The sequence below is a fragment of the Oryx dammah genome, unplaced genomic scaffold, assembly GCF_014754425.2.
Source record: "Oryx dammah isolate SB20612 unplaced genomic scaffold, SCBI_Odam_1.1 HiC_scaffold_11229, whole genome shotgun sequence".
Lineage (NCBI taxonomy): Eukaryota > Metazoa > Chordata > Mammalia > Artiodactyla > Bovidae > Oryx > Oryx dammah.
This window is the reverse complement of record NW_024080622.1, coordinates 2,608,427-2,620,750: the sequence shown is the minus strand read 5'-3', so window position 1 is coordinate 2,620,750 and position 12,324 is coordinate 2,608,427. Positions and strand designations below refer to the sequence as shown.

The 12,324-nt window shown below is 33.4% G+C and overlaps 1 protein-coding gene across 2 annotated transcripts in view; it reads left to right on the top strand.

The window, feature by feature from the left end:
• LOC120861146 (importin-8) overlaps positions 1-12,324 on the top strand; it is a 67,643-nt gene that overhangs the window by 39,156 nt on the left and 16,163 nt on the right. For both annotated transcript variants that reach the window (XM_040236784.1, XM_040236783.1), the window contains 3 exons: positions 1,754-1,879; positions 2,535-2,632; positions 6,228-6,323. In XM_040236784.1, coding sequence (XP_040092718.1) covers positions 1,754-1,879; positions 2,535-2,632; positions 6,228-6,323 — 320 coding nt within the window. The remainder of the gene's footprint in view (positions 1-1,753; positions 1,880-2,534; positions 2,633-6,227; positions 6,324-12,324) is intronic.

Below are 12,324 nucleotides of genomic sequence, written 5' to 3'. Positions count from 1 at the left end.
GTGCCAAGGTGATCTCTCTTGTGTTTTTAGCTGTGATGCATGAACTGTTAATGGCCCTTTTTTTTGAACCAATATTTAGTCATGTAAGATTTTAGGTTAAACAAAAAAAAACCTAATTCTGGAAGATATTGTGGGCTGTTAATGCAGGACCCCACCATAGCAGTCTGACCATGTTTATGTCCATGGTCCAGTCTTTTTCCACTGTCCCACTTTTGCCTTCTTCTTTTGCCTGTTTTTATTGCTAATTTACTCTTGAACTTCATGTATTATTAAAAGCTAGGCTTAGACATTACTGATTTAACTGCTCTATCTTATGCAATAAGTCAAAGTTAGTATAACCATCCTACCCTAATAGTCCGTTGTCTTGGCTGATACTAAATGAAAAAAACTTCTGGTTAATTTAAACATAAATGGAATTGGTGGAAGGGTATTGGTAGCTCACCAAAGCAGTGGGAAGGCTGGAGTTGGCCAGAGTCAGCCAAGATTCTGCGATAAAAATGGTCTGCTTAGAAGGCCTGTGCTGCCTTGCTCAACACTGGGTCCTACACTGCTGCCCACCATAGTCCAAACTCCCAACACAGACTGTGATCCTCCTAATTATTCCCCACCCCCACAAAAAAAACTGGAACAGCTTTCTGCCTTTTAGTTTCTCCCTCAGATTCATAGTCCTGGTCTTGAGCATCTTGAGTGGCCTGGTAAAGTACACAGGCTGTAGCCATCAAGAGCATGAAAGAAAATACTGGGCCTCTTTTCTTTCTTTTAGGCTTCATGTTAGGAAGAGGCATTTGCTTTCCTGAACAGAACTTTCAGAAATTTTTTATTCAGGCCATTGGTTGTATTTCAAGTGATTGTCTATCCTAAATTATTTCCCAATATCTATGATTTCTATCTTATTTTGCTTTTGGTAAGGCAAATATCTGTATTGCTAGCTTTTAAATATATTAAAATTTGAATAATGTTATAGAAAAAAATTTTATTCAAGCTTCCAGGGTGAATATTGGTTCCCTTGAATAAGAAGAAGGAAAAAAAAAAAAAAACCAAAACTTTGAAGTTAGACTTTTTTGTTCAGTGACATGGTAGGAAATTTTTGAAATTCTTGTGTTGAGGTTTGTGTTTTCTGATTGTATATTTAGATATAATTTCCTTCTGAATGAGGGTAAGAATAATAAGTATATGTACAAATGCAAGAATATTCCCTTTGGACTCTTTTAATAGTAAGTATAATTATCTTGAAGTAAGTTGAAAAGCATTGTACTAATTTTCCAAGCTTTGTAAATTGGCAAAATATATTCTGTATATAGTTTGTAAAAAATACATGCAGCAGATGGATATTTTCACCTAGATGAATTAAGTTCTCTGAAGAAGATTAATTGTTTGTAAATTTAAAATCCTGTGCATGAGACACATACAGTAATTGTTCCTTCTTGTATCCATTTCTAATAAGGGTTTATATATAAACTTTATTTTCTATATTACAAAACACAAAAAATACAACTTTTCAGTGTTACAAGTAAGTTTAGTCAAAACAAATCTTTTCCATATCTTATTGAGTAGGGAGCAGATCTTAGTGAGAAATGGAAGATGACAAATATTAATAGAGATAGCAAGAGATGGGAGCTGAGAAACAGATGCTCAAAAGTATGTTAGATATAAGATATGTGTGAGTATATAGCCTAAATCCTCTTCTGTGTGGTCTTTGTGTTTAATTTTTGCTATTTGCTAGGATTCTAACTAGAGATTTTCTTCTTTCTAGAATTCTATGAAGAAATTCTTTCACTGGCTTACAGTTTAACTTGCCACGGTATTTCTCCTCAGATGTGGCAGCTTCTAGGTATATTATATGAGGTTTTTCAGCAGGATTGTTTTGAATATTTTACAGGTATGACTTTGACCATGTAACATTTTTGTTGTTCTGTGTCTAGATAGGTATTATTTCCTTTGACACTTGACATAAAGACCTATGATTCCAGTACTAATCAGAAAATAATTATTCTTCCTTTCCTGTTGAGTGATGCTGTTGTAGAACTTTTAGCTCTAGGAGTAGAGGTCGTAGTAGGAAGGCTATATTTCCTACTGAATCTTAAATTACTTTGCAGTCAGAGTATATATCCATATATTAATTAATATTTTCTGAATGTCAACTATATTCTAAGCAATGTTCTAAGCTCAGCAGTACATCAGGGAACAAAATAGACAGCCCTTGCCCTTTTGACACCTCCATTCTAGTATGGGGTGGAAGAGGCTAGGAAACACACAGACGAATAAGCAAATAGAGTGTGTCAGAGGTAATGAGTGCTATGGGGAAAAAGAAAATTCATAACAATCATTACAGTGAATGATGAGAATTTTAATTTTTCTGATCCACATTTCCCTCATCAATAAATAGGACAGGTGTACCATTTTAGTTTCTAGTGTTTTGTGGTTGCAAGGGAAGATAGTAATGTATGGGTGCTATAGAAATGTGCTTTCAGTGGTAATAATTTGTTTCTACTTCTGTCACTCAGATCTCATTGAGCGTTTGAATTTTTTTCCAGACATGATGCCTCTTCTGCATAATTATGTGACAATAGATACAAATACTTTACTGTCAAATCCAAAGCATTTAGAAATACTTTTTACAATGTGTAGAAAGGTAAGCATGTCCTAATCATTTGTCATAGTGATTCTTACTAATGTTTACTGACTAGTGTTGTCTTGCACCTCAGGTACTCTCAATTTATTTCTTATATATTTAGTTGTATATTGCTCTTATGAACATATATTTGTCATTTTGTGTTTTCAAATGGAGTTTGGAATTATATTCTGAAAATTTCATATTGTGTGTTATACTTAATGTTTGCTACTTCTGTAGCTGTGTACTTCACAATGCTTAGGTAAATAAGTTTCCATGTATTTTTTCTTTCAAAAATATAGACTTACTACTTGATTAAAGAAGAGTTCTAGGAAAATATCACAGTTTGTCAATTAGTGATTTTTCTTTTAATTGAATGTATATATTGGAAAACACTAGGTATAGGTAATTTGAACATAAACAAGACAAAAAAAAATTGGAATAGTTGGAAAGATAGCATCATTTAACTCAATACAGGATAGTTTGTAAGCCACATAATGACTACTGTTGCATTCATGCACAAGCATGATTGTCTACTATGTTATCTTTGTCACAAATGCCCCCTCTTGGTTATATCTAGGAGTGATTCATGACTAATGCTTTCCTCCTCTTTTAGGTGAATATGTGTATATTCATAAATATAAAACTGTATTACATAGAGATGGCAGATTTTGGAAAGCTTAAATAGCCAGAAACCTAAGTTTGGCTTTGGAGTTGGGAGTAAGATAGCCAGTGTACAGCCTGCTTTCCTTGCTAGAAGAGATGTGTACCAGGCTCTGTTAAGAGTGCTGACCTCATAATCCGTTTATCTAATTTAGGTCTCAGTTCAGTTTTAAAGAGCCTTGGAGATTTGGGGAGGTCACTAAGTTACATCACATTTAAACTGCAGGAGTAGAATCATGATTTTTGAAGACTCATATAGCTCTATGGGAACCCAGCTTGTTAGGTCATAATTACCTGGCTGTCCTCAGGGTTTTCCTGTTACAGAGATAGCTGCTAGTGAGGAAAAGGGGCAGAGAAAGCAGCAAGTAGACAATTAACTCACAGCTGCTCTGTATTGTAGCGGATAGAGTAACAATGATGTCCTTCTTAGCAAGTAAATTTATTTCTTATTATCTTATTAGTGCACTCTTACTGTGTATCAGGTATTTCCTGAGCAGTTGTATACATTAATTTATTTAATCTTTTCAGCATTATATCACCTTTTTGTCAAAGAGGAGAGAGACATTTTGCATTGTGCTTGAGGTTTAGAAAAGTGACCTAGGTCATATAAGCAAAGAGGAACTAAAGAGCCTTTTAATAAAGGTAAAAGAGAAGAGTAAAAATGCTGGCTTAAAACTCAACATTCGAAAAACTAAGATCATGGCATCTGGTCCCATCACTTCCTGGCAAATAGACGAGAAAACAGTGGCAGTTTTTATTTTCTTGGGCTCCAAAATTGCTGGGGACAGTGACTGAAGCCATGAAATTAAAAGATGCTTGCTCCTTGGAAGAAAAGCTATGACAGACCTAGACAGTGTATTTAAAAGCAGAGACATCATTTTGCTGACAGATGTCTGTCTAGTCAAAGCTATGGTTTTTCCAGTAGTCATGTATGGATGTGAGAGTTGGGCTATAAAGAAGGCTGAGTGCTGAAGAATTGATGTTTTTGAATTGTGATGCTGGAAAAGACTCTTGAGAGTCCCTTGGACAGCAAGGAAATCAAACCAGTCCATCCTAAAGGAAATTAACCCTGAATATTCATTGGAAGGATTGATGCTGAAGCTGGCCACCTGATCTGAACAGCCGACTCATTGAAAAAGACCCTGATGCTGGGAAAAATTGAGGGCAGGAGAAGAAGGGGACAACAGATGATGAGATGGTTGGATGGCATCATAGACTCAGTTGACATGAATTGGGCAACTCTGGAAGACAGTGAAGGATGGGGAAGCCTGGTGTGTTGTAGTCCATGGGGTCACAAAGAGTTGCACACGACTGGGCAACTAAACAGCAAATCTAGTTCCAGAGCCCATTTTTAAACTATTGCACTATATTTTGCTTCCCTTCCTTTTGTGGAAGGAAGAGAAACAGAACCTCAAACCAGCAAACAGAGAAACCAAGTAAATGTAATTTGGGATAAAGGGACTGATTTTTTTTGTTCTTTCTGTACCATATAGTCCTATGACATAAATACATTATTATATTCCTTTTTACAGATGGGAACAGTAGGGCACAGAGGTGAAATAGCTTTTCTAAAAACACAGCTCATAAATAGCAGAGCTAGGATTTAGACCTAGGCATTCTGGTCCCAGAGTCCATTTATACTTAGAATCTAGATCTAGAAACACTGCCCTAGAGGTGGAATTTTGTTTATGTAAATAGGGTTGATTCTTGGTTTTGCTAGCTATCTGTTTACAGTTCAGCTCCCTGACCCATCTATTTTCCAGCTTCCACAGTTTTATAGCTGTCTCTTTTTCCTTTTATATGTCTTTGTGGATATATGCCTCTAAAATATCTTTATCTTCATTTTAATGGCCTTTGGGAAGGGATAGAATTGAACGGGGATGTTCATATCTGTCGTCTTTATCTGGAAAGATTCTCAGTTCAGCTTTCTTAAATCATATTTGTCTAGGAAATTATCCAATTCATCTGAGTTTAAAAAAATATAAAGAATATAATATTCTTCATAGTATTTTCATTTTTAATCTTTCCTTTATAGGTATTTGTACCTTTCATTCCTAACACTTTTTAAAATTTTGCTTTGCTTTTTAAAATAATTTTGAAAATAATACATTTGATAGAAGTTGTCAAATTATTAAAGTCTTTAAAAAATGAATCTAGTTTTGATTTCTCTTTGTTACCTCTTTTTGTCTATTATTCCTAATTTCTGTCTTACCTTTATTTCTTAAGTCTGTTCTTTTTCTTATGTGTTGTGTTTGAACACATTAATTTTTTCATATTTCCTAATTTCTAATATAAGTATGCCTGTTCTCTATAAATCTCTCTTCTGTGAACCTTATTATAAGGCTGTCATATTCTTTGTATGAACATGTGCTTTCTATAATTGTTCATTCAGTGAAAATACAGAATTGTCATTAGGGGAACAGTCTGGTAAGCTTTGTTATATTCATCTTCTATAATACTGTTTAGTCCTAAATGGTTTAACATCTTTGGAAAGTACTTCAAGTTATAAAGTCCATGTGAGAAAATTCAATGGTATGTAATATTATATTTATGGTTTCTTTATGAAAAACTGGGTGGATACAGACAGGAATTCAAAAAGAACAGAAAAATACGAAAATACAGGGTTTGTTTTGTTAAGAAGGTTTTTTTCTTTATTTTATTGTATCATTTTATTGTTTTTAGTGCCTTACTTAAAGGGAAGCTTTATTTGTCTTGACAGGTAACAGCCTATTTTTAATCCAGAGTTAAATAAAGTGAATTATTACTCATATAAGGAATTAGAGTAGATAAAAAAGATAGATGGACTTTATTTTGAACTTCCTTTTTTTGGGTTGGCAAGGTAAACTCATGATGCAAACACCATGATTCTAATGGCTGCTTTTTACATGATATTTACTTTATGTAAACTTGATTACAGTTTTACAGTGTCTGAGTGAAATTTTAATTACTGCAGGTACTATGTGGAGATGCAGGAGAAGATGCAGAATGTCATGCAGCCAAACTTCTTGAAGTCATCATTCTTCAGTGCAAAGGAAGGGGAATTGATCAGGTAATATATGTGTAGGAAATATCCTACTTGATGTTTAAAATTTACAATGCCTGCTTGACATTTTGTTTATATTATGATGAAAAATTATAAAGATAACCTATAGTTTGTATTTACTGGTACAAATCTTATAACAAAAATACCCATGCAATTTGAAAATTGTTCCTTGCATTCTAGATACACAGAAAAATATGTAATAACTTAAGAGACTAACAAGTAAATCATGAAGGAGATAAATGTACAAATCCTGCTCAATTTGATTCCCAGAGATTTCCTTTTTTCCTTTGTTTTTGTGTATGCTATTGAAATATTCCCAGATATCTTTTTAAACCAGAAATGAAGGTGCAAAAAGCAAAAATGTTTTTCTCTATTGATACAAGATTAATTCAGTTTTTGATACAACTGTGGTATGATATTCTGTTACTGAGAAAAGTGTTTAAGTGTAGAGTTTTTTTCCAATTCTGTAATATTTACTCCATGTATTTTTGTATAACAGCTTTGTTGAGATATAATTTATATACCATCCAGTCAGTCATTTAGAGTTTATGCGTCACTGGTTTTTAATATAGTCACCAAATTGTGCAACTATTATCACAGTCAGTTTTCAGAATATTTCATCACTACCCCTGAGAAAACTCTGTGCCCTTTAGTAGTTATTTCTCATTTCACCTAAATGACCCTCAACCCTAGGCAACCATTATTCTACTTTCTTTCTCTACAGATTTGCCTATTTTAGACATTTTATATAAATGAAATCATATGTGGTTCTTTGTGAATGACTTCTGTTACTTAGCACATAATATTTTAAAAGATACCTTCATGTTATAGCAGATATCAGTACTGTATTTCTTTTAATTGATAAATATTTCATTATATGATTATATTACATTTATTTTAGCTATTCGTCGATTGATGGACATTTTTCTTATTTCCACATTTTGGCTATTGTGAACAATGTTGACATGAACATTTGTATGCTGATTTTTGTGTGGACATGTCTTCATTTCTCTTGGTATATATATTTATATATGTGTATATATAGGAGTAGTAATTCTGTGTTTAACCACTGCCAAACTTTTCCAAAGCAGCTGCACCATTTCCTGTTCCTACCAGTACTGAATGAGAGTTCTGATTTCTCCATATCCTCACTAACACTTGGTTGGTCTTTTTGTTATAGCCATCCTAGTAGCGATATTTCATGGTTTTGGTTTGCATTTTCCCAGATGGCTTATGATAGTGAGCATCTTTTCATGTGGCTGTTTGTATTTTTTAAAGAATGTTTATTCAGATTTTTTGGCCTATTTTTAATTGGTTTATTTATTTTTGAGTTGTAGAGCTTCTTTGTATATATTCTAAACTCAAGTTCCTTATCAGATATGTACTTTGTAAAAATTTCCTCTCAATTTTTGTGTTATAACTTTCTTGATGATGTCCTTTGAAGCACAGGAAAGTTAATTTTGATGACATCTAATTTATTTTTTTGTTGTTGTGGTGGTTGTCATCATATTTAAGAAATCATTGCTAAATTCAAGTTTATAAAAAAATTCCATTTTCTTCTAAGAGATTTATGGTCTTAGCTGTAATATTTAAGTCTTTAATTCATTTTAGTTAATTTTTGTAGATGGTGTGAGGAAAAGGTACAAAGTCATCATTTTGCATGTAGATGTCAAGGTGTCTAGGAGCACTATTTCTTGAAAAACTATTCTTTCCCTGTTGAAATGTCCTGGCACACTTGTCAGATATATTCACTATAAATGGGAGGATGTATTTGTGGACTTTCATTCAGTTTTGATGAATTTTTTTGTCCTTAATCTAGGATTGCACTATTACTGTAGCTTTGTAGTAAGTTTTTGAAATTAGGAAGTTTAATTCCTCCAGTTTTCCTGTGTAAGATTCTTTTAGCTAATCTGGACCCTTGAATTTCCATATGAATTTTAGGACTGACTTTTCAGTTTATGGAAAGAAGATAGCTGGAATTGTGATAAGCATTGTGCTAAATCTTTAGATTACTTTAGGAAGTATTGTCACTTTGAGAATAAGTCAATCCCTGAACATAGGATGTCTTTCCTTTTCCTTTTATTTAGGGTGTCTTTAATTTTTTTCAAAAATGTTTTATAGTTTTCAAGTACATTTCTTTTGTTAAAATCTTCCTAAAATATTTTATCCTTTCTAATGCTGTTGTAAATGGTATTGTTTTCTTAATTTTATTTCCAAGTTGTTTATTGCCTGTGTTTAGAAATACATTTTTTTGGTATATTTTGTTTCTTGCAACCTTGCCAGAGTTGTTTATTAGTTTTAATAGAGTTTCAGAGAATTTCTTTGGATTTTCTGTATACCAGGTCATCTCATCTGCAGATAGAGTTTTGCCTTTCCAACCTGGGTGCTTTTTATTTTACTTTTCTTGCCTAGTTTCCTTGGCTAGAACCTTCAGTGCAATGGTGAATAGGTATGGTGACACCTTGTCTTGTTCTTAATCTTAGGTAGGGAAGCATTCCTTTCACCATTAAGTCTAGTGTTAGCTGTGGGTTTTTCATAGCTGTCTTTTATCAGATTGGGTGCGTTCCTGTTTACTCCTGGTTTGTTGAGTGTTTCAATCATGAAGGAGTGTCAGATGCTTTTTTGCCTCTCCTGAGATGATCATATGGTTTTTGTTCATTTAATATGGTGTATTGATTTTCAGATGTAAAATCAAGGTTGAATTCCTGGTGTAAATCCTACTTGATCATGGAATATGATCCTTTTTATATATTTCTAGATTCAGTTAGATGGTATTTTTTATAATATTTTTGTGTCTATATTTATAGGTGATATTGATCTGTAATTTTTTTTCTTGTGGTATCTTTGTCTGGATTTGGAATCAGTGTTATGCTGGGCTCGTGGAATGAGTTGGGAAGGGCTCCTTCCTCTTCTATTTTTTGGAAGAATTTATGAAGGTTGGTATTTTTTAAATGTTAGAATATAGCAGTGAAGCCATCTTTGCCTGAGGTTATTTTATGGGTAGTTTTAAAATTACCAGTTCAATCTCTTAGTTGTTATAGGTCTACTTGTATTTCTGTTTCTTTTTGAGTTAATACGGGAGTTTGCATCTTTCTTAGAAGTTGTCCATTTCATCTAATTAGTTGGCATGCAGTTCATAATATTTTGTTATCCTTTTGTAGGTCAGTGATAATGACCCTGTTTGTTATTGATTTTAGTAATTATCATCTTCTCTTTCTTTCTCTTTTTCCCCTTTTGTTATTTAAAGTAAAATTTGTCAATTTTGTTCATTTTTTCAATGAACCAATTTATGATTTTTCTCTCTTTGTTTTTCTGTTTGCTATTTCATTAGTTTTTGCTTTAATTCTAATAATTTATTCTTTTCTACTTTCTTTGAGTTTAGCTTGCTCTTCTTTTCCCAGAGTCTTGAGTTGGAAATTTAGGTTATTAGATTGAGATCTTTCTTGCTTTTTATTATAGAGATTGATAGCTATAAATTTCCCTCTAACTGCTGCTTTAACTACATTAATAAGTTTTGGTATATGTTCATATTCATTCATTCAAAATATGTTCTTATTTCCACCCTAGATAATGCTGATATAGAGATGCGTCTTGAGGTAGAAAGAAGGGATGTCAAAACTTAAGTCCAATGGCTTTATCTTCTTAGTTAGAATTGTTAAGAAATAAAGAAAGTTGAAATTTCAGTTTGGAGAAGTCTAGTAAGTCTAGTAGAGAAAAATTGAGTAAAGGAATTGCATTTGGTTGTATAGACTCATTTGAAGTTAGCAAATAAGAATTTCAGGTGTAATACTGTGGATTTCTAGTTCTAAAACTGGATTGTCAGAGGGATTGAAAAGTTGGTATCCAAGCATTTCTATGTCAGAAAGTTGAGTAAGCTCACTGTCTGTTAGTGAGGTTACCACTACTGTGCTGAAGGATTATAACATCTTGGAATGAAATTCCTCAGTATTTCCTATAAATTGGTAGTTATATCTAGATATTTTGGTAAGATTTATTTGTGATTTCTTTTGCAAGAATACTTCATAGGTGGTGGTATGTGTTCCTACCAGGAGGCACAGATGTCTGGTTGTCTCTCATCTTATGATCTTAGTGCTGATGGTGATGGTATTTTAATTCTGTCATTCTTTCATCATTTATGAGTAGTAAGATTTCTATGAAGAGAAGTGTTTTCTCATGAATTTATTAGGTTCCTCTGAGGAACAGTTTGAGTATTTCCCTTTATTTGTCATGACTGAGGCAATAAGTTTGTTTCCTAGCATCTTCCAAAGATGACCAGTGAGATGTTTTGGGAGTTTTTTTTTGGGGGGGGGTTTTAGTATTATTTGAACTTACATATTCAAATTTATTTGATGTGTTTCATTTAAATCTGTAAATTCAAATAATACTAAAATAATACTTCAGAATGTTTCAGGTACACAGAGTTCTTTCAGCCTTGGCTAGTGGGAGCCTCTTGAATTTGCCATTTGAGTGCTTTTGACCTGACTCTAGTAGTGTTTGGGAATTTTCTGCTATCTGGTGTGACTAGATGCTTCAGGTTCATCTTGTACATTTCCTGCCCTACCCTGGGAAATGGTATTCTAGGACTATAAGCAAAAGGGAGAGCCTCTGCTATTGAGTTGGTCATTATTTCCACAAAAGAGAACCAGAAAATACATATTATTTTAAGAGTAATGCATTAGAAGACATGGATATTTCCCATTCAAATTCAAGACTACATTATTTTTATTTAACCAAATTGATCCTAATCAATATCCGCTAAACCCAGAATCCTTGTTCTCATCATAATTACTCATTTACTTTATACCACTAATATGTATTAATATATAGAGTCTCATAAAGGATTAATCTCTGAAATATACAAGCAGTTCATGCAGCTCAATATCAGAAAAACAAACAACCCAATCAAAAAATGGGAAGAAGACCTAAATGGACATTCTCCAAAGAAGATATACAGATGGCAAATAGACACATGAAAAAATGCTCAACATTGCTTATTTTTAGAGAAATGCAAATTAAAACTGCAATGAGATATCACCTACACCAGTTAGAATGGCCGTCATCAAAGAATCTACAAACTGAATGCTGGAGACAATGTGGAGAAAAGGGAACCCTTTTGCACAGTTGGTAGAAATGTAAATTGATACAGCCACTATGGAGAGTATGGAAACTTCTTAAAAAACTGGGAATAAAACTGCCATATGACCAGCATCTCACTACTAGACATACCCTGTGAAACCCACAATTCTAAAAGATGTATGTACCACAGTGTTCATAGCAGCACTATTTACAATAGCCAGGACATCAAAGCAACCTAGATGTCCTTCAACAGATGAATGGATAAAGAAGTTGTGGTACATATATACGATGGACTATTTCTCAGCCATAAAAAGGAACAAATTTGAGGGAGTTCTAGTGTGGTAGATGAACCTAGAGCCTGTTATACAGAATGAAGAAGTCAGGAAGAGAAAAACAAATATTGAATATTAATGGATATATATGGAATATAGAAGGATGTACTGATGAGACTTTGCAGGGCAGCAGTAGAGACACAGAGAGAACAGACTTGTGGACACAGTGGGGGAAGTACAGGGTGGGATGAATTGAGAGGTAGTACGGAAACATATATATTACCATATGTAAAATAGATAACAAATGGGAAGTTGCTGTGTAACACAGGGAGATCAACCGGGTACTCTGTGACAATCTAGAGGGATTGGATAGACGGGAGATGGGAGGGAGGTTCGGAAGGGAGGGAACAATGTATACCCATGGCTGATTCATATTGATATATGACAGAAACCAACACAATATCATAAGATGATTATCCTCCACTTAAAAATAATAATAAAAAGTATATACACAGTGTCAGTGTAGTTATACCAGCATTGTAACAAACATGTGATTACATTGCCTTAAACATGTGTGTTTAAGATTTTTTAGTAGCTCTTTTTATCTCAAGGGTATATTCATATGCTAGGAATATTTATAGCCAAACATGTCAAGTCAC